Source organism: Micromonas pusilla, assembly GCF_000151265.4.
Source record: "Micromonas pusilla CCMP1545 genomic scaffold MICPUCscaffold_8, whole genome shotgun sequence".
NCBI classification, from domain to species: Eukaryota; Viridiplantae; Chlorophyta; class Mamiellophyceae; order Mamiellales; family Mamiellaceae; genus Micromonas; species Micromonas pusilla.
In genome coordinates, this window is record NW_003315889.1 from 864998 (window position 1) to 885264 (window position 20267).

Sequence of the window (20267 nt, forward strand, 5' to 3'; positions counted from 1 at the left end):
TTCTTGAGCGTGTTAGACGCGTTCAAAGACACGAACGACACGAACAACACGACGATGAAGACGGTGTACTTCAACGACGACAGCGTCATGTCCGGCGGCGGCGGCGGCGGCGAGTACTTTCGGAACAGAGCGGGCGCGACGCCGGCGCCCGGGAAGAATAAGATTCCGATCCGCGTGCTGTCGCCGATCGACACGCAGGGGCCGACAGGTGGCGGCGGCGGCGGCGGATCGCACGTCATGGGAGGGAACTTGAGTGCCGCGAGGGCGGCGTTCGAGCGCGAAAAAGGACGGAGGAAAGAGCCAACGATAAAGGCGTATTCGCTGTCCGACTCTGAAGAGTAACGCATCAATTTTTTTTTAAACGAGAAGCACGATCGAAAGAGAGAAACTCCCGCGCGTTCTCGACGTGCTCCTAAGAGCTAACTAAGTTGTTAGGCCCTACACATCGTGCGGACTGCTATCGATCGTTCACTCATCACTCTCATCACGCTCACTCTTTTCCCTCCGCCAGCGCGGTGCCTTGCGTCGGGTCCGCTTTTTTCGACTCCTTGTCGAATAACACGTCCGTTCGTATGATGTACTTTAACCCCGCGTTCACGGGCGACCCCTCGTGCACGGGCGAGTCCTCCGCGTCGCCGTGAGGAAAACACAGGCACCCTCCTTCCGTCGGCGACACCCCCGCGGCGGCGATCGTCCCCGGCGCGCACCCGTCCGCGTTGTAAAACGTCGTCTCCCCGCCGCCAAATCCGTCCGAGAGGTAAATCAAAAGCGTCAGCCGCGAGCGCACGCGTCCCTCGCTCGCGTCCGTGACGTACTCCCCCTCCGGCGTCAGCGCGGCTTGCGGCCACGATCCGTCCACGTGTCTCCTATATATCGTATCCACGCCGTAGCGGAAGAACCGGAACCGCGCGTTGACCCCCACCGCGCCGGGCGGCGCGTGTATCTTGATCCGGTCCCAGATCCGCGCAGCCGTCTCCGGCCAGATCACGAGCTCGCAGTGGTCCAACCGACCGTTCAACCCCCCGTCGCCGCTCTCGCTCGGGTCGGGGGCGTCGCGCCGCCACCCGATCGCGTGCGCGGCCGCGCGCAGCGCCGCGCACTCCCTCTCGCTGAACACGTTCGTGACGCAAAACGCGCCGGGGACCCTCGGGACGTCGCTACGAAAACTCTCCGACTCCAACCCCGGCGGGTCCAGCGGGATCGTCCCGGGCGTCGCGGGCGCGTACAGCTCGAGCGCGTCCCTGTCCGCGGGGCGCCGCCGCCCGTCGTCGTCGCACACGAACCAGAACGATCCGTCCTCGCCGTCCTCGCCGGGTGGATACAGCGTCGCCGCGAGCGCGTCGGCCTCCGCGGAGACGTCCCGCGCCGCCGCGGCGCCGCCAGCTGTCATTCTCATTCTTTTCCTCGCCTCGTCCTCCTCCTCCTCGTCCTCCTCCTCGCGCTCGCGCGCCTCCGTCCGCGGCGGCGCCCACGGCGGGTGCCTGTACACGCGCACGGCGTCGATCGCCGTCACCGGCGCGACCTCCCACCCACCCCCCGCGCACCCTCGAAGCGTCCCCTCGAGCAGACGCATGCCCGCGTCGCCGTCGGGCCCGCCCGGGACGATGCCGCAACCGCGGACGAGGACGTCCTTCCCGAGAACGCGCGCGCCGGTCTCGTCGTCGCGGCGCGACATGAGCGCGAGGGCCTCCGCGATCATGCCCGCGCCGCAGCACGCGAAGAATACCTGGCGCAGCTGCACCGGGCCGATCGGGAGGCCGACGGCTTCCATGCGGCCGAGGAGGCGCATCGCGGAGTTGCCTTTCTTCTCCCTCTGGCACATGGCCAAGACCTTGGAGCACAGCGACAGTGGCGCGGCGTCCTCGCGCTCGCCGTGCTCGCACTCCGCGAGGAGCGCGTCGAGGGCGATGCACGCTTCGCGGCACAAGTTGGCGTCCGCGGCGCGCGCGATCTTACCGACGGAGGTGGCAGATTTCTTCCCCGCCGCCATCATCGGCGTCGGCGCGTTCACCGCGAGCCGCGCTTCAACGCGCGCGGCTTTCTTGTTCTGGCGCTTCTTCGTCTTACCCATGACGGACGGACGGATGGACGGACGCGCGGGGTGCGCGGTGCGGTCCTCGTTGGAACGAACGCGCGGAGAGAGCCGCGCGCCGCCGCGAGTGGCGGCGGTCGTTTCGTCGACTTTCTCTTGAGAAAGGTTGATCGTATTTACAGTGACTGACTGTACACTAAGTCAGTTTATCTAGAGCTCTCGCTGTACAACGCGAACACCCCTTAACGTGGTTGAGTGAAGACGAGTGCTCCTGCTCCGGGGGTGTTCGCTTCGCCTCGCATCCTCTCGCTGACGTGCGTGTAGCCCAACGCACGTCTCACGACCCATATACGGTGTAGAATTTGGATGCGCGCGATGTTGTACCTTTTTATTTTCGCGACGTACGCGGCAGCGTCCTTCTCGCTCAAACCCCCGACGTAGTCTAGTAGCTGTCATAACGCCGGGTTTGCTTCATCGCTACTTTCTCTCGGAATAAAAAAAATTCCGTCACTCGTCGCTCGTCCTAGTCGTCACTCCCGAAACGCCTCGGCGCGCGCCGCCGCCAACTCCCCCTCGAGCATCTCCGCTAACCTCGGCGTGACCCCCCACTGCGCGCACAGGTCGTCGTACTCCTCCCACGTCGCCCTGTCCGCGCCGACGCCGGTTCTGACCGCCTTAATCATGACGTTACGCGCCGTGTGCTCCCCGCCGATCCATTCCTCCACGCTGACTCTGTGCCCCAACAGACGCAACACGTGCGCTCGAAACGCGTCCGTGATGATGTCCCCTAACCGCTCCCGTAAGATCCCGTGCCGCGATAACGGCGGGAACGGCTGTATTTTTGCATCCCGCAACCGCACCTGCAGGTCGTGGTGGCAGCACGGGGACACCAACGTCAGCGGCGCGTTCCAACGCACCGCGCGCGCGATCGCCTCATCCGTCGCGACGTCGCACGCGTGGAGCGCCAACACGATATCCACCTCAGGTTTCGCCACGTCATCTTCCACATCACCAGTACCATCGGCACCCTCCACGGCACCCCCGCTGCTTCTCCTCTCCCCCGCGTCGAACGCCACCACCGCGTCCCGGATCGTCCCCTCGACGAACCTGCACGCGTCGTCCCACCCGAGCTCGGACGCGACCCTCGCGTTGGTCTCCCTCGCCTGCCGCTTCACGTCCACGCCCACCACCCGCATCGCCTCCTTCTTGTTCACCGCCATGTGCGCGTACGCGCCGAACGTGAGGTACGCGTTCCCGCACCCCAGGTCCACGAGCCGCAGCGGGTCACCGACGGTCGAGACGCGGAGATGCTGGCCCGTCCTCGCGTCCGCCGTGGCCACGTCTAGAAGACGTAAAAATTCCTCGACTTGTTTGTACTTGTCGCGCTTAGGGTCGTTCCATACAAAGCGAAGTCGGGGTGGAGTTGAAAGGCGTCAGATGGAGTTGAAAGGCGCCGAGGTCGGGGATTGAAAGCGAGAGGTGGGCGGAGAGAAACGCCGGGAAAAGTCCTTAAGGATCGGCGTTCACCACGCGAACGCGGTCGTATGGGAACCACGCAGTGTATAGAACGCGCCTTAGCGTGCTTGACGTCGCTGCCGTCCTCTTTGCTCACGCCGACGCGAATCAAGAACGGATCCGAGGGGGCTAACAGGCGCGGCTTGACTTTATCGTGCGCCGCCGGCCCGCCGCCGGCCGCTCCACCCGGCGCGGTGTTTTTACTACCCTTCGATGCGTTCGAGAGCAGCTGCCGCGTGCGCTTCACCGTGGCGCCGCCGGATTTGCTCACCTGAAGATTGAGCACCTCGTCCGCGGTCTCCACGCGCCACGTCTTGAACGGGATCGCGAGCGCCTCCTCCGCGGCCGCGGACGCGGTGAGGACTTCCTTCCCGCGCTCCTTTGTGACTCTCCCGTTCGCGTACGCGTGGTTGGACGTGAACGCTTGGCGCTCGTCGTACTTGACGACTTGGAGCTTGATCCCTCCGCGCTTCAGCGCGACCGGGCGCATCTCGAGCTTGCGCCATCGCGGGTCCGCGCCCTTGGACTTCCCGCCCGCGACCGCGCGGACGAGCTTGTTCGGGTCGAGGAGGACGTCGCGGAGCTCGCTCAGGGCGTCGCGCAAGTCGCGGTTGCCTTTCGGCGCCGGAGACGGCGACGTCGTCGCGGCGGCGCCGGTCGACGACGAATCGGCGTCGCCCGCGCCCGAGGCGCTCGCGGTCGCGGTGGACGCGACGCGACGGGGGCGACACGCCGCGCGAATTCTAGAAGCGCCGCGCGCGGAGTGGAGGAACGTCCGCGAGCAGCAGCGCGATAACCCCACGGCGAACGCGCTCGACGCCTGCATCGTCCGTGCGGGCGCGTGAGCGTGCGCCGCGCGCGGGGAGAATGGAAGGGAGAATTGCGACGCGCGCTGTCCGAGCTGCGTAACAACAGAACACTCGTGACAGGTCTCGCGGCTACCTACGTCTTCAACCCGGCCATCGCCGCGGTCATCCAACATCCTCCCTCTACCCCCCCCTCCACGCCAGGATCTCCCCCCTCGCCGCCGCCGCCGCCGCCGCCATCCCCGCGCGCGGGTCCCACCGCCATCGCCTCCCGCGCCCTCCTCGCCGCCGCCGCCGCCTCGTAGACGTCTTCTTCGACGCTAAACGTCCCGTACGCCCCGGGGACGCTCTTCTGCACGAGCACCGCGTCTACTTTCGTCTTCACCGCGCGCAGTAGACCGTCGCACGTTTCCCTGTCGTGTCCCAAGACGCGCATGAGCGCGATCACGGCCTCGAACGTGCTGCAGCGCCCGTCCGGGGCGTTTTTATACTTTCGCACGGGCGCGAGGAGCGACGTCGTTTTCGTCGAGCCGGTTTTCGTCGTCGCCGCGTCCGACGGCGGCGGCGGCGGCGGCGACGCGACGTGTTTCGACGCGTCGTAGTCCGCGTCGAACGCTTCGGGGGGTATCCTCGCGCGCGTGATGTGTTTCGGTATCCGCCGCATCATCTTCCGCGCGCTGTTCCACGTCGCGTCCACGGCGACGAACGTGACGCCGCCGCCGCCGCCGACGCCGACGCCGACGCTTCCTTCTCCGGCGTTTCCTTCCCCCGCCCCGAGCGCTTCCGCGCTTCTACGGCTGGCTTCTCGCACCACGTCGCGGACGTCCACGGACCCTTCCCCGGGCCATAATATCGCGACGTTTTTCCCTCCATCGTTCCCTTCGAACATCTCCCTCAGCGCGCGCTCGTGCGTCCGCTCCCCCGTCACGAAGAGCTCTCCGCCGAGGCACGCGCGAATCAGATTCCCCGTGCTGCTCCCTCGACCCCACTCGAAGTGATGCAGATACGCGACGACGCCGTGCGGCTCGAGTCGCGCGCTCGGCACCTTACACAGCAAGTCGCACACGCATAACCCGCGCATGAGCCAACAGTCGCGGCAGTTGTGAATGTGCCTTCCCGCGGTCACGTGATACGTCGCCGCGGCGTGATGTTTTTCCTCCGCGGGGACGGTCGGATCCCTAACGATCGCGTCCAGCGCCGCCTTCGCGCGGATCCTCCGCTCCTCCATCGCGAAGTACTCCTCCACGGAGTTTAACCCCATGCGTCTGAGGTTCGGCGGGCTCGCGCGCTCGAGCTCGGCTTGGGTGCGATGCACGCCGGACACGACCCGCCCGCGCGCGGGGCCGCCGTTCTTCCCGAGCGGCGCGTCGCGATCGCGCGAACGTGACGGCGGCGCCGGGTGGCGCGCGCGCCATTCTGCGCGAGAGACGTGACGCGTGTGACGGTCCGGGTCGCGCGCAGAGCGCGAGTGCGGGGGGAGCGGAGGAGCGTCCCCGCCCTCGCTGGCGCCGCCCATCGCCGGCGCCGCGGGGAGTGGCGCTCGCGACCCCGGGGCGCTGAGAGCTCCGAAAGCTTTCGGAGTCGGCACGGCCGAGAAGACAGCGCGCGACGAGACGAACGGTGACGTCGACGCCGCGCGCGCACAACGATCCGCGCGCCTCGCGCGCGCCTCGGGGTCTTCGTCTCCTTCGCGACCGCCGTCCGACGATGCGCGCAGCGACGACGCCGTCGCCGTCGACGCCGTCGACGCGCTCGCGCCGCGGCGGACGCGCGCGGCCGTCGCCCGCCGCGGCGGACGCCGCGCGTCGACGTCCGCGGGGGGCGCGATCGCGGACGATCTCGCGCGCTACGAGCAAGAGCAGGGACGACGTCCTGCGCGACCTGATCGCCGCGGTGACGACGATGGCGACCGCGAAAGCGCAGAAAGACTTCACCGAGCTCGTGGTCGAGCCGTTCTCGGACCCGGACCCGAAGCCGCTCGTCGGGCTGCTCCCCGCGCGAGCGCTCGCGGACGCGGACTCTAAGTTCGTCACGGTGACCGTCCGCGGGGAGGCTGTCGTGGTGCATTACAAAGAGTCGTCGCCGCCGCCGGAATCGCAATCGCAATCGCGATCGCCGTCGCCGCGCGACATCGACGCGGTGGTGTGCCTCCACGGCGCGAACGGCTCGGAGTTTTCGTTCCGTAACCTCCTCCCGAGGCTCGCGAGCGACGCGGGCGTCCGCGCGATCGCGTTCGATCGCCCCCCGTACGGGCTCTCGAGTCGGCCGAAGCTGAAAAAAAACGGCGACGCCGCGACCGACGCCGCGACCGACGCCGCCGGCGCGACCGCGACCGCGACCGCGACCGCGGCGGCGCACTTCGTATACACGCCCGAAGGCCAGGCCGAGCTCACGCTCGCGCTCATGGACGCGCTGGGCGTGACGCGCGCGTGCGTCCTCGGGCACTCCGCGGGCGCGCCCGTGGCGCTCGACGCCGCGCTGAGAGCCCCGGAGAGAATCCCGACGCTCGCGCTCGTCGCGCCGGCGATCTTCGTCGGCGGCGACCCGCTCGCGGGCGTGCCGTTGGACCGCGCGCTTCGGTTCGCGTGGTTCCGGTTCCTCATCTCTCAGGACGGGCCGGGGTTAAACCTCGTCCGCGGGAGCGTCAGGAGGCAGCTCGCCGCGATCGAGGAGGGGCGAACGTACGCGAACCTGAGCGAGGACGTTCGACGCGCGTACGCGCGGCCGACGAAAGCGGAGGGGTGGGACGAGGGGTTGCTGCAGTCGTTTCGCGCCGGGTCGTTCGCGGACGCGTCGGAGCGGTTGCGCCGCGAGGTCCCAAACGCGCTCGCGCCGGCCAAGACGAAAGTCGTCGTCGTGGTCGGGAAGAATGATCGGACGACGCCGCCGGCGTTGTCCGAAGCGCTGCGGGACGTGTTGATCGAGTGCGGCGTGGAGGACGTTCGGTACGAGCTCATGCCGACCGCGTCGCACTTGCCGATGGAGGAGGAGGCGGGGGGCGTCCGGGAGACGTTCGAGGCGCTCGTCGTGGACGTCGTTCTGGGGGGGGGAGGGGACGGGGGGGTGACCACGACCACGGAAAAGGAGGAGGAGGAGGAGGAGGTGACCCCGGCTCGATAGCGTCTACTGCGTAGGCATTAACTAGACTATCATAGTAGTCCCGGGCTGGAGACTGGAGACTCACCATCAACGAATCCTCGGCGCTTCTGTTCGCGCGCGACCGACGACGTCCGGTTGTCATCGCGTCCTCAACACAAACTCCTCCACCCTCCTCTCAAACCGCTCGTACTCCCTCGGGTGCTTCCACATGACGTAATGCCTCGCCGCGACGACGCTCGCGACGACGCACCCTATGCGGACGCCGCCGTTGTGCATGACGAGCGACTTGGCGCGTAATCGCACCGCCGTCGACTGCAGGTCCGAGCACGCGCGGCACTGCGGGAAAAACCGTTGCCTCGGCACCATGCGAAGGAAGTTCCACGCGCGCGCGCCGAGGCTCAGGGTTCCGTTCCTGGACGCCTCCGCGGCAGCGCTGGACCCGAACGCCATCTTGTTCGGCGGCATGTGGTCGCCGATGACCGCGCCCGACCGCGTCCCGCAGTGATGGCACCCGTCGCGACGCATCCATCGCGCGAGCGTGCGTTTCTGCGACTCTGAGGGCCATTCCATACAAAAACGGTTCACCGGTCAGTTGAAAGGGGACGCGATCAAATGTTGAAACCGGACAATGGGTGAACAACTTTTGTAAGAACGCACCTGACGCGTAGTGCGCTCCGTTCGCGGGCATCGAATTTCGTCGCATCGCGCCAGGGTGCGAGACGTCGCTCGGGAGCGCGCTGTGCACGCCACGTCCGATGAACGCGTACAGAACCGTGCCGAGCATCGCGTCGAGGGTCATCTCGCCCTCGTCCCACGCCGCGTCGCGACCCCCGAGACCCCCGAGCGCGCCGCGAAAGAATCCCGACCGCGCGGACGACGACGACGACGCGAACGACGACCACCCAACGCGCGCGGCGTTCGCGACGTCCGCGACGCCGACGGACCCGGACCAGCCGCCGCCGCCGCTTCTGCTCGCCTCGAGCGCCGCCCTCGCAGCCTGCCCGGCGACGACGGACGCCCCCGCTGTCGCACACAGCCCCCACGCCACCCCCAGGATCGGCGTCGCGCACGACACGCCCGTCGCGTACGCCGCTCGTCGCGCCGCGTTCGCGGTGAGCACGAACGCGGCCGCGGACGTCGCCGCCGCGGCGACGCCGGGGGCGGACGTGGCGAGATCGTCGAGCACGCCGACGGCACTGGGGAAACGGCGGGAGGAGGGAGGGAGGGAGGGGACGGGTCGGCGACTCGCGCGGCGGGGCGGCGAGGCGTCGCGGGAGCCATCATGCGTTCGTTCCGTCGTTTCCGCGAGACGCGCGATGGGGTGCGTGGGGGAGGGCGACGCGCGACGGGACGACGCGCGCGCGCACCTTATCGCTTCCGCGACGCTCGAGGCCGGGTACTCATCGCGGTCGCGACCGAATCCCATGACGCGCGAACCGTGGACGCCGTGCGGCGAACGCGGCGCGGCGCGAGAGACGAATGAGCACGTTCCCCTCTGCCTGACGACTTTTGTCTGGTCGGTTTACAAATCGCCCGTCGGCCGTTTCTTCGGCGCCGTCCTCGCCAGAACCTAGACTAGTCGTCCTCCGTCGCCTCCTTCGCCCTCTTCTTCTTCTTCTTCTTCTTGACCACCCCGACGTCGTCGTCGTCGCTACACAACCTCTTCTTCTTCTTCTTCTTTTTCTTCACCGCGACGTCCGAGCCTCCTCCGTCCCCGGCCGCGACTTCCGCCCCCGCGTCGTCCCCTTCCCTCGCCGCTTTTTTCTTCGCCTTTTTCCGCTCCGCCGCCGCCGCCGCCGCCGCCGCAACCGCCGGCCCTCGAACGTCCCACGCGACCGAACACAGCGCCTGCTTCGTGTACCCCGCGCCGACGCACTTACACGTGTCCACGTCGTACACGCGGATCCAGCGGTCCAGCGACGCGGTCGCGACGAGCGGCAGCGTCGGATGCAACGCGAGCTCGCGGACGCTCCCGGAGTTTCCGCGGAGCTTCCCGCGGCTTCTCTGCGTCCGCAAATCCATGGCGACGACGGCGCCGCGCGCGTCCGCCGCGAACGCGGTGTTCCCGTCCCTCGTCCCGCACACGGCCATCACCGTCGTCGCGTTCTCGCGCTCGCCGCACTGCACGTCCATCACCGCGCGCTTGGAGTCTTGACGCAGGTCGTACAAGCGCAACGCGTGGTCCCCCGTGCCGACGAGAATAGTTTCTCCGTCGCCGCCGCCGCGTCCGGGGAGGAATCGCACCGCGGAGACCCACGGCGGCGCGACGTACCCGAGCCAGTTCGGCGGCTGCGCTTTCGCTTTGAACAATACCTTCTGCGTCTCGATGTCGTGCGTCTTGAGGTTGTTTCCTTGGCCTTTGCCCCCCGTCGCGAGCGTCGCGCCGTCCTCGGAGACGCACGCGCGAATCGCGGACTGGCACGGTTTCCAATTCGACACCACCTCCTCCCACTCGCCCACGATGCGCGCGTCCGCGGGCGCGTGCACGTCGCACGCCGCGGCGTGCACGCGCGCGTCGCCGTTCTCCGTGACCGTGATCAACCGCGCGCTCGCGCTCGCGCTGGACGGCCCGAACACCGTGGCGCAGACGGGGAGCGCGCCGACGGCGACCGAGCCGCCGCCGAGGACGCCGCCGGTGACGCCGTCGCACACGTCCACGGTGTCGTCCGCTCTTCCCATGGCGAACCACCCCGCGGCGTTCGCGTCTACCGCGGCGCCGCCGGTGGCGTCGACCCCGGCGGTGAGCGTCACGACCCGCCGCGCGCGTTTCGACTCGCCCCACGTCGAGACGACGGCGAGGTCCTCGAGATGCCGCGCCGACGGCGCCTCCAAGACGCGATGGACGCCGATCTCGTCCACGGCGAGCAGACGCATCTTGCGCTCCATGGCGCCGACCGGGGTGTCATCGCGCTTCTTCGCCAGCCGCGCGCGCTCCGCGAGGCTGAACGACATCGCGCGAGGACGACGCACCGCGAGGCGCGCGTTTGTCCGGAAGCGCGGGCGGCGGCGGGCGCTTTTCTTCTCCGGGCTTCTGTTTTCCTCGCGGCGCGGCGCAGCGCGCGCTGCCAGCTGTGTCACACGCACACGACCCCGCGCGCGCCGCCGCCGCCCGCGTCCCCGCGAGATGGATCCCGCGCTGCACGTCTCGCGCGCGCACGGACAGCTGTGCGTGTACAACGCTCCGAACGTCGGCACCGTCTGCGTGCGATGCGTCGCGGACGCGCTCTCTCGCGCGCGCGGCGACGACGCCCCCCACCTCGGCGGCGCGCCCGCGGCCTGCTGGGGCGCGTCGCGGCGGCTCTCCACGACGACGACGGCGACGCTGGCGACGACGCGCGCGCGGTTCGCGCGCGCGCTCGCCGCGCTCCTGCGCGATCACGCCGTCGGGCTGGACGTCATCTCGAGCTGTGGGCACGCGCTCGTGCCCGCGGCCGTGGACGCGCTCTCGCGAGGGGACGACGACGACGACCTCTCGAGCGTCCTTCGCGAGGTGTGCGTCCTCCTGTCTTCCGCGACGACGCACGGCGTGGACGACGGCGCCGCGCTCGACGCGGTCGTCGAGCGCGCGCTCATGCACCTCGCGGACAAAGAGCGCGCGATATCGAAGAACGGCGGCGTTTTCGGCGGCGTCGGCGGCGCGCGGACCCCCGCGACGATGCCGCCGTCGAGGCTCGCGTCGTGCGGCGGTCTCGGGTTCGGCGACCGCGCGCCGCCCCCGGGCGGGCTCTTCCTCGGCGGCGGCGGGATGAGCCAGGACTGGAGCGGCGGCGCCGGGAGCGCAAGCGGGAGCGGGGTCGGATCCGGGCGGAGCTCGGAGAGCCAGCCGACGACGCAGACGTGCGTCGGTCTCCGCCCGTCGCCGGGGCACGCGCTCGCGGCTCGGCAACCCCCCGCGACGTTTTCGTTTTCAAACGCAGCCTCCGCCGCCGCCGCCGCGGGCGCGGGCGCGGGCGACGGCGAACGCGGTGGCGGCGGCGGCGACGAGGACGTCGCCCGCGGCCGCCTGCTGCACCTCCTCGCGGATCTTCTCGCGATGAGCGCAAGGCGCGGGGTTCTCCCGGCGACGTTCCAGCCGCGACAGATCGCGGCGGCGGCGCCCGTTCCCGCCGCGTCGTCTCTGTCGTCCCAGACGCTCTCGCTCTCGCAGCCGGGCCCGGGGGGGTTCTCGCAAGGGTTCCCGCAGCTGTCGCCGCCGACGTCGTCACAGGCGGACGAGTACGCGTCGCTCGGGATCGTCCCCGCGCACGTTCGCCGCGTTTCCGGCGCGAACGAGTGCGCGCCTCACCCTCTCGTCTCCCTGAGCCAGCGCGCGGCGCGCTCGACCGCGGCGGCGACGGTGAAGAATCATCCCCGCGCGTCCTCGCCGGGCGTCGCCGTCGTCCTCGACGCGCTCGGCGTCGGCGCCGGCCGGGGCTTCTCGTCGACGCCGTCGCACGCCGCCCACCCCGGCCAGGCGACGGCGACGGCGTCCTCCGCCGAGACGCGGTATCGCGCGCTGACCGTCCTCGCGGAGCTGCTGAATAACGGACGCGGCCCGGGGGTTATCGACGAGACGGGGACGGCGCACGGATTCGCCGTCGGCGCCGTCGCGTGCGCGCTCTCTTCTCGCGGCCGCGGCGTCGGCGGCGGCGGCACGCCGCTCCGTTCGCCCGCGCCCGAACGCCGCGATGATCCAGCGGCGCGCGTGAAGGACGCGACGTCCATCGCGCTGCGCGTCCTCGACGCGCTCGCGACCCGCGTCGGTCTCGACCTCGCGGCGTTGCTCTCCAATCGCGGCGGCACCCGCGGCGGCGGCGGCGGCGGGTTCTCCGCGGCGGCGCTCGGGGGCGGCGACGACGGCGGCGGGCTCGCCGCCGCCCCGCCGCCGATCGTCCGCTTCCTTCGCGACGCCCTCTTATCGCAGACGCCGACAACGCGCGCTGCGGCGTGCGACTGCGTGAAGGTCCTCGCCGTCGGGCAAGCCGCGGCGGCGACGGAACGCCTCGTGTCGTTCGCGATTCCGGAGCACGTCTTCGAGGGGGTCCGCGGCGGCGTCGTCGCGCGGCGGCGGCGGCCCGACGTCGTCGGGAGCGAGCGCGAGCGCGACGACGCGACGTGCGCCGCGCTCGAGTGCCTGACGGCGCTCGCGCTCGCGTCCCCGCGCGCGTTCAACGCGCGGTTCGTGTTCGGCGTCGACGCCGTCGCCGCCGCGTTCGCCGGCGCCGTCGCGACGCGGGATCTCGACGTGGAGGCGTCGTGCGCGCGCCTCGCCGCGGCGGTCGCCGCGGCCGGGGACCCGGGGAACGTCCCGCCCGCGTCTCTCGCGACGCTGATGGGCGCACTCGTGGACGCGTACGAACAGAACGCGATCACGACGGGAGGGGGGTTCGTGGATCGGGGACTCGGCGGCGGGGTATCCGCGGGTTGGGTTGGGGATGCGCGATACGCCGGGATGGGCGATTCCTCGCGAGTGCGCGCGAGCGCGTGCGCGGCGCTGACGCGATTGCTCGGTTGGCCGAGCGCGCGCGGTGACGCGTCGAAGGAAATCGCCGCGCGGAGCTTCGCGGTGCTCGCGTCCGACGCCGCGGCGACGTTACGGGCTTTCACGAGCGACGACGGCGGCGGCGGCGGCGGCGGCGGCGCGAGCGTCGTTCGAGGCGCAACGGATGCGATGGGCGACATCTTCGCGCTCCACTTTCGCACCGCCGGGGATATCAAAGACGCGATCGGGGTGTTGGAACGTCATGAGCTACCGAATCTCCTCATCTCGTCGCTGCGCAGGCTCGCGATCTTGAAGCACTCCCGCGGCGGCGACGACGACGGGGCGGCGGGAACGGAATCCGTCGTCGCGGGGGCGGTGAAACTTTTCACGACTGCTCTTCGCGGCGGCGACGACGACGACGACGCCGCCGCCGCCGACGCGTCCTTCGAGGTCGCGGACGTTCGAAGAACACTCGCGGTATCACTCGCGAGGGATGCGGTGATGCACACGGTGTTGATCGCCGTCGACGTCGGCGTCTTTCGCGGCGGCGGCGGCGGCGGCGGCGGGCGGCGACTCCAGAACGACGGCGACGGAACCTTCTACTACGGCGACGACGACGACGACGACGACGACGACCAATGCGACGGTTCCCACCATCCCGCGCTGCTCTGCAACTTCGTAGGCGCGATCCTTCACGCGCTGGGCGAGGACGACGCCTCGTTTGACGTCGTCGCCGCGGCGTGTCATCCCGAACCCCTCCTCGGGTCTCTCCAGGACCCCGGCGGCGGCGGCGGCGGCGGAATATTCGACGTCATGACCGGATTCGGCGCCGCCGCCGCGCGCGCGCTGCTCATAACGTGCGCCTTCGTGCACGTCAAGTACGCCTCGACGCGCGCGCGCGTGAGCGACCTCCTCGACCACTTCATCGCCCCGCTGACGCGGTACCTCCTCGGCGGCGGCGGCGCGTCGGACGCGGACTCGTCGACGCGCGCGTTGATCATCTTCCGCGACGCCGCCGCGGTCGCCGCGTCGCGCGGGTCGCTGCTTCCCGTGTTCGCGACCGAGCGCGAGCAGGTCGACGTCGAGGACGCGCTCGTCGACGCGTTCACGGCGGCGATGATCCGAGGGCACGACGACGACCGCGCGCGCGCGGGGGAAATTATCTTAGGTACACTGGTCCCCGTACGACCGCGTTCGCGTGGTGGACGCCGATCCTTAAGGACTTTGCCCGGCGATTCTCTTCACCCACCCCACGCTTTCAATCTCCGCCTTCGATGCCTTTCAACTCCAACTGACGCCTTTCAACTCCACCCCGACATTCGCTCGTATAAAACGACCCTTAGCCTACGTCGTGAGCGACGCCGTCGGCGGCGCGCACTTCTTCCCGTGGCTCCTCGACCGGTGCATGGACGACCACGACCGATTCGCCGCGGTGGCGACGTTAGCGTTGATCGCTCTCGCGCGCGACGACGTCCGCGCGGTGATTCACGGAGGAAGCGGTGAAGGCGCGACGGAGGACGGCGACGGGCGGCCCGGGGGCGCGGCGTCGGCGTCGGCGCGGAGGTTCGTCGACGCCTCGTTCGTCGGCGACCCCAACGCGTTGTGCGTGCTCACCGAGCTGCTCTGCACGCACGGTGACGAGGACGGGGAAACACACGAACTCTCCGAGGAAGCGAGCGACGTCCGCGCCGCGTGCGCGCTCGCCCTGGAGCGGCGACCCGTGACGCCGGCGGCGGAGGCGACGCACGTCGAGATTTGGGCGCGGTGCGCTCGGTCCGTCGTCGTCGCCGCCGGCGGTTGCGACGACGCGCGTCCGCGAGTCGGGTGCGTTCTCCTCACGCTGGTTCCCGTACGACCGCGTCGCCGCGGTGCACGCCGTTCCTTGAGGACTTTCGCCGGCATTTTTCTCCCCCCAGGGTCCCTCGGTTTCAACATTCGACCTCGACGCCTTTGGACTCCGACTGACGCGCCTCTGAACTCCGCCCCGACATATTCGTCGCTTCGCGCGGAACGCCCCTCAGCGCGCTTCGCGTCGCGACCGCCACCGCTCTCGTGGCCGCGGATCTCCACGTTCGTCCCCGACGAACCTCCGAGCCGCGGCATCGCGCGGACTATTCTCCTCCGCCTCCTCCCCCGTTCACCGGCGGGGGCGGCGTGTCCGCGTTCATCGCGACGTGTTCCAACGTCGCGTCTTCCGAGGACGCGTCGGCGTCGTTGCGAGCGTCCGCCGCGAGCGCGGTGAACGGGGTGCTATTCGGCGCGTTTCTGTCCCTGTGCGCGCGACGCGAGCCGCCCGGGGTCGGCGCCGGCGGCGCGGATCAACCTCGCGGCGGAGTCATCCCCGCGAACGCGCTGGAGGAGATACGCAAGGCTGTTCCGGGGGCGCGCCGCGCGGCGGTCGCCCGCCTCTACGGCGCCGCCGGCGCCGCCGGGACGGGAGACGGCGACCTCACGACGGCCGCGCTCGGGACCTGCGCGATCCTCGCCGCGTGCGGGGTGCTCGACGCGGAGTGGAGCGGCGCGCTCGACGTCTCCGACGTCGACGCGGTAAACGCGCTGTGCGCGGTCGGGTTAGGCTCGACGCGCTCCGCGGACCGCGCGCTCGCTTTGGAGAGTCTCGCGTTTTTGTGTTTCGACACCGGATCCGGATACGGCGGAAGCGGCGACGGCGGCAGCGGCGACGGCGGGGACGGCGGGGTCGTGCGGAAGCTCGCGCGCGCCGCCGCGCGCGCGGGGATGTGTGCGGGCGAGTCCGACCTCGAGCGCGAGGCCGCGTGCGCGTGCGCGTGCGCGCTGATGGCGTCGTCGTCGTCCTCCTCCTCCTCCTCGCGGGGGACGGACGCGGCGGCAGCGGCGGCGGCGGCGGAAAATCACGATTCACTCGACGACGGGTGGGCGGAAACCCTCTTGCAGGAGTGGCTCCTCGGCGGCGGCGGCGGCGGCGGCGGCGGCGGCGGCGGCGTCCACGGCGCGATCGTAATGTCTTCGACGCCGCACGACGACGACGCCGGGCTTTTCTTCGCGGCGACGCTGGCGCGTACCTCTCCGCGGGCGTTCGGAAGGGTCTTTCGCCCCGGCGGCGACGCGACGGCGAAAACGGTGGCGAAAGCCGTCGCTGCGGCGGCGGCGACGCGCGGGCGATCGGGGGGCGCGCTCGCGTTCCTCCGCGCGCTCGTGCCGTCGTCCCGGTCGGGAGAGACGGGAGAGACGGGCGTCGGCGCGACGGCGGAGACCAGCGGCGGCGGCGAGGGCCCCGAGAACGGGGCGGCGACGCGTCACCTCTCCCGCGGCGATTTCGTCGGCGTTCGCGACGCGCTGCTCCGCGCCGTCGAAACCGCCGCGGGAGACGCCGACGACGACGACGCGCGCCCTCGCGGGATCGCGTCCGCGGTGGGTCACGCGCGCGTCGGTCACGCGACGCACGCGACGAGGCTTCACGCGATCTTGCCGTGGCTCGCGGCGCGGCGCGGCTCGGTGGACGGCCTCGGCGAGCTCAGGGCGTTGGCCGACGACGCGGCGGCGGCGGCGGCGGCGGCGGTGAGACTGCTTCCCATACGACCCCGTTCGCGTGGTGCACGCCGTTCCTTAAGGACTTTTCCCGTCGTCACTCTTTACCCGCGCTTCCCTTTCAACGTTTGACCGGTAAGACGTTCGACTGACCGATCGATTCACCCACGCAGGCGGCGGCGGCGGGCGCGTCCAAACGACCACGCGATCGGAGGGAATGAGGGAACACCCGCGCCGCTCGCGACGCGGGGAAAGAATGAGTAAGAATAGAATGAACCTAACCTAACGTGACGAAACGAAACGAAACGAGAGCACCGGTCGTCAATCGTCGTCGTCGTCGTCGTCGTCCCGGTCCCCGGCCCGCCTCCTCCTCTCCGCCTCCGACCTCGAGTGCTTCTCCGCCGCCGCCTGCGCGTCGAACCGCTCTAAATCCAACCTGTCGTACAACGCCTTCGGGACGTTCGCCATCTCGACGTAGTGCAGCTTCCCGTTCGCCTGCCACGTCACCAACGGCCGCATCGTGTCCGCCTCTCTCATGTCGCTCGCCCTGAACGTCTCCGTGAACGTGAACCCGAGGAGGGTGAGTTTGTCAACCGCGATGACGTCGTCTCCCCGGTCGTCTCCCCGGTCGCCGCCGCCGCCGCCGCCGCCGTCCGTCACTCGCATGCGCAGCACGTACGGCGACACGAACCACTGCAGCAGCGCGGTCGTGAACACCCCGAACCCGTCCACGACCGCGCATATCGTCAACTTCGCGCCGCTCGCGAGGTCGGGCGAGGCGAGCTCGAGGAGCAGCGGCGTCCCGCACAGCGTCGCGGCGAGCGACGCCATGGACAGCATCTTCACGTTGCGGACCGTCTCCGCGAGGTGCGCTTCGTACGTCGAGGAGGAGGAGGAGGACGCGGTCGACGGCCGCTCGTCGTCGTCGTCTTTCTCCTCCGTCGCCGCCACCGCGGTCGACTCCGCCGCCGCGGAGGCCGACGCGGACGCGCGCGCGAACCGACGACGCCATCGCGAGATCGCCGCCGCGCTCACGCGCGCGCGCGACGGCGACGGCGACGCGCGCGTCGGGTCTTCTTCTTCGCCTCGGTCGCCGCTCGATGGGCTGAGGAACGAGCGCCTTGACGGGGCGCAGAGCGACGACGACGCGACGCGCGGGAGCGACCCGGCGCGCGAGACGAAGAAGCTCGCCGACGACGGTTGACGGTGGAGAAGGCACGCCGCGAGGAGAGATGCGGCGGGGAAAGTCCTTAAGGAACGGCGTTCACCTCGCGAACGCGGTCGTATGGGAACCAGTGTATGATGTTGATGATGATGATGATCCGACGCGCGGCTCCGCGCGGACGCCGCCGCGGACGCCGCCGCGCGTCGCATCGCCGCCCTCATTCGGTCCGCCCGCGCGAGGCTCGTCCTGTCCCCACCCCGGTCGCCGCGGACGTCGACGGCGACGTGTCGCGCGCGGGAGACTGCGCGCGCCGTCGTGGTCCGCGGCGACGACGGGAGCGACGAACTCGGCGCCGCCGGATCCTGTGTGATGAGAGTGACCTCCGCTCCGCCCGAGCGCGCGATTCCACCGTTCATTCCTTCCCGCGCGCGCACGAGCCGGCACGCGCACGCCACGTCAACGCCCGCGGGTTTCGACGCGCGCGGTCGCTCGCGCAGCCGAACGACCCGCGGAGGTCTTCGCGGAGGAGAGACAGCAGACGCGGCGCGACGCGGCGAGGGCGGGGTCAGATCTCGCGCGCGGCGCGATGATCGTGGACAAGGCGGCGTTCCTCGAGGACGACGACGTCGTCCTCGGACCCGACGTCGCCCCGCCGAAGCGCCCTCCCCCGGGCGCGCGCGATGGCGACGGCGACGCGGACGCGAAAGAGAACGCCGCCGCGCCGGGAACGTCGCGCGGCGCGAAGGAGAAGGAGTGGTGGGAGGTTGACGACGACGAGGCGGAGTACGTGCCGCTGAAGAAGCGGCGCGACGCGAAGGTTCACGAATCCGCGGCGCGATTGGGGCACAAACCGCGCGGCGTGGGCGGCGGCGGCGGCGGCGGCGGCGACGACGACGGCGCGGGCGGCGGCGGCGGCGACGGCGGCGGCGCCAGCAACGTCCGAGAGTTCGCCCCCGCGGCGCAGAAGGAGACGACGTCGCTGCTGTCGCGGGCCGCGGGATTGAAAGAGATGGCGAACAAGCAGACCCCGGCGCAGAAGCTCGTGGAGGAGGAGGCGGCCATCATGAAGAACATCACGGAGAAGAAGGCGCTGATGTCCGCGCAGGAGATTTCTAAGGACGTGACGTACACGCAGTCGATCGAGACGGGGTGGAAGCCGCCGACGCACATTTTGAACATGACGGAGGAGGAATGCGAGGACGTGCGGGATAAGTGGCACATCATCGTCGAGGGCGTGGACATCCCGCCGCCTATCAAGTCGTTCAAGGAGATGAAGTTCCCTGGGCCCATCTTGAACGAGCTCGCGAGGAAAGGCATCGCGCGCCCCACGCCGATTCAGATCCAAGGCTTGCCGGTGATCCTCACGGGGAGGGACATCATCGGGATCGCGTTCACCGGGAGCGGGAAGTCGCTGACGTTTATCCTCCCCATGATCATGTCCGCGATGATGGAAGAGCGGCGGATGCCGCTGCAAGGGATGGAGGGCCCGTGTGGGTTGATTTTGTGTCCGTCTCGCGAGCTCGCGAGGCAGACGCACGAGGTGATCGAGGGGTTCACGGTGGAGCTCTCGAAGCAAGGGATGTCCGAGATGCGAATCATGCTGTGCATCGGAGGGATCGACTCGAGGGAGCAGAGCGACATCGTGCGCGATCGCGGGGTGCACATGGTCACCGCGACGCCCGGACGGTTGAAAGACTTGCTTCATCGCAAGCGGATGAACCTGGACATTTGCAAGTACCTGTGCCTGGACGAGGCGGATCGAATGGTCGACTTGGGGTTCGAGGACGACATCCGCGACATCTACTCGTTCTTCAAGTCGCAACGCCAAACGCTCTTGTTCTCCGCGACGATGCCGGTGAAGATCCGCAAGTTCGCGGAGAGCGCGCTCGTGAATCCGATCGTCGTGAACGTCGGACGCGCCGGCGCGGCGAACCTCGACGTCATCCAAGAGGTTGAATACGTGAAACAAGAGGCGAAGATTGTCTACCTCCTCGAGTGCTTACAGAAAACCGCGCCGCCGGTGTTGATATTCTGCGAGAACAAAGCGGACGTGGACGACATCCACGAGTACCTGTTACTGAAAGGCGTCGAAGCCGTCGCGATTCACGGCGGGAAGGGCCAGGACGAGCGCGACTGGGGCATCTCGGAGTTCAAATCGGAGCGGAAGGACGTCCTCGTCGCGACGGACGTCGCCGGGAAAGGGCTGGATTTTCCCAACATCCAGCACGTCATCAACTACGACATGCCGGAGGAGATTGAGAATTACGTGCACAGGATCGGCCGCACCGGGCGATGCGGGAAGACCGGGATCGCGACGACGTTCATAAACAAGAACCAGTCCGAGACGACGCTGTTGGATTTGAAGCACCTGTTGAGGGAGGCGAAGCAGAGGATACCGCCGGTGCTCGCGATGTTAGACGATCCGATGGACCAGGCGGAGGAGCTCGCGAAGTTGACCGGGACGAAAGGGTGCGCGTACTGCGGCGGTCTCGGACACAGGATCGGGGACTGCCCGAAGCTCGGGAACCACAGGGATAAGGAGATCAGCGGCATGGGGAGAGTGGACGTGTTCGGCGCCGGCGGGTTCGGAGGGGAGATGTGACCTCGTCGTCGTCGAAAAAGACGCGGTGGCTTCGATCGTCGTCGTCGTAACCGCTCTCTTTCCACTAGCAGCCATAGAAG

General features: G+C 69.5%; 9 protein-coding genes across 9 annotated transcripts; 3 read left to right on the plus strand and 6 right to left on the minus strand.

Moving 5' to 3' along the window:
- Nucleotides 1-336: 336 nt before the first annotated feature.
- Nucleotides 337-1822, minus strand: MICPUCDRAFT_69204 (uncharacterized protein; the record flags this gene model as incomplete). Its single annotated transcript, XM_003060705.1, has 1 exon — nt 337-1822. One exon carries the CDS (start codon nt 1820-1822, stop codon nt 491-493), a length of 1332 nt encoding a protein of 443 aa, XP_003060751.1. The 3' UTR covers nt 337-490.
- Nucleotides 1823-2562: 740 nt separating this feature from the next.
- On the minus strand, nt 2563-4373 carry MICPUCDRAFT_60287 (uncharacterized protein; the record flags this gene model as incomplete). The annotated part of the gene is made up of 2 exons (XM_003060706.1): nt 2563-3417; nt 3585-4373. 2 exons carry the CDS (start codon nt 4371-4373, stop codon nt 2563-2565), a joined length of 1644 nt encoding a protein of 547 aa, XP_003060752.1.
- Nucleotides 4374-4489: 116 nt separating this feature from the next.
- On the minus strand, nt 4490-5869 carry MICPUCDRAFT_60288 (uncharacterized protein; the record flags this gene model as incomplete). The annotated part of the gene is made up of 1 exon (XM_003060707.1): nt 4490-5869. One exon carries the CDS (start codon nt 5867-5869, stop codon nt 4490-4492), a length of 1380 nt encoding a protein of 459 aa, XP_003060753.1.
- Nucleotides 5870-6255: 386 nt separating this feature from the next.
- On the plus strand, nt 6256-7473 carry MICPUCDRAFT_41039 (uncharacterized protein; the record flags this gene model as incomplete). The annotated part of the gene is made up of 1 exon (XM_003060407.1): nt 6256-7473. The coding sequence occupies one exon, from the start codon at nt 6256-6258 to the stop codon at nt 7471-7473; it is 1218 nt and encodes a 405-aa protein (XP_003060453.1).
- A 117-nt stretch (nt 7474-7590) lies between these two features.
- Nucleotides 7591-8878, minus strand: MICPUCDRAFT_60290 (uncharacterized protein; the record flags this gene model as incomplete). The annotated part of the gene is made up of 2 exons (XM_003060708.1): nt 7591-8006; nt 8110-8878. The coding sequence occupies 2 exons, from the start codon at nt 8876-8878 to the stop codon at nt 7591-7593; spliced, it is 1185 nt and encodes a 394-aa protein (XP_003060754.1).
- Nucleotides 8879-9027: 149 nt separating this feature from the next.
- Nucleotides 9028-10404, minus strand: MICPUCDRAFT_47951 (uncharacterized protein; the record flags this gene model as incomplete). Its single annotated transcript, XM_003060709.1, has 1 exon — nt 9028-10404. The coding sequence occupies one exon, from the start codon at nt 10402-10404 to the stop codon at nt 9028-9030; it is 1377 nt and encodes a 458-aa protein (XP_003060755.1).
- A 172-nt stretch (nt 10405-10576) lies between these two features.
- On the plus strand, nt 10577-16552 carry MICPUCDRAFT_60292 (uncharacterized protein; the record flags this gene model as incomplete). The annotated part of the gene is made up of 3 exons (XM_003060408.1): nt 10577-14081; nt 14134-14737; nt 14935-16552. 3 exons carry the CDS (start codon nt 10577-10579, stop codon nt 16550-16552), a joined length of 5727 nt encoding a protein of 1908 aa, XP_003060454.1.
- A 189-nt stretch (nt 16553-16741) lies between these two features.
- MICPUCDRAFT_60293 (uncharacterized protein) lies at nt 16742-18001 on the minus strand (the record flags this gene model as incomplete). The annotated part of the gene is made up of 1 exon (XM_003060710.1): nt 16742-18001. One exon carries the CDS (start codon nt 17999-18001, stop codon nt 16742-16744), a length of 1260 nt encoding a protein of 419 aa, XP_003060756.1.
- A 170-nt stretch (nt 18002-18171) lies between these two features.
- MICPUCDRAFT_60294 (DEAD/DEAH box helicase) lies at nt 18172-20187 on the plus strand (the record flags this gene model as incomplete). The annotated part of the gene is made up of 1 exon (XM_003060409.1): nt 18172-20187. One exon carries the CDS (start codon nt 18172-18174, stop codon nt 20185-20187), a length of 2016 nt encoding a protein of 671 aa, XP_003060455.1.
- Nucleotides 20188-20267: the final 80 nt, after the last annotated feature.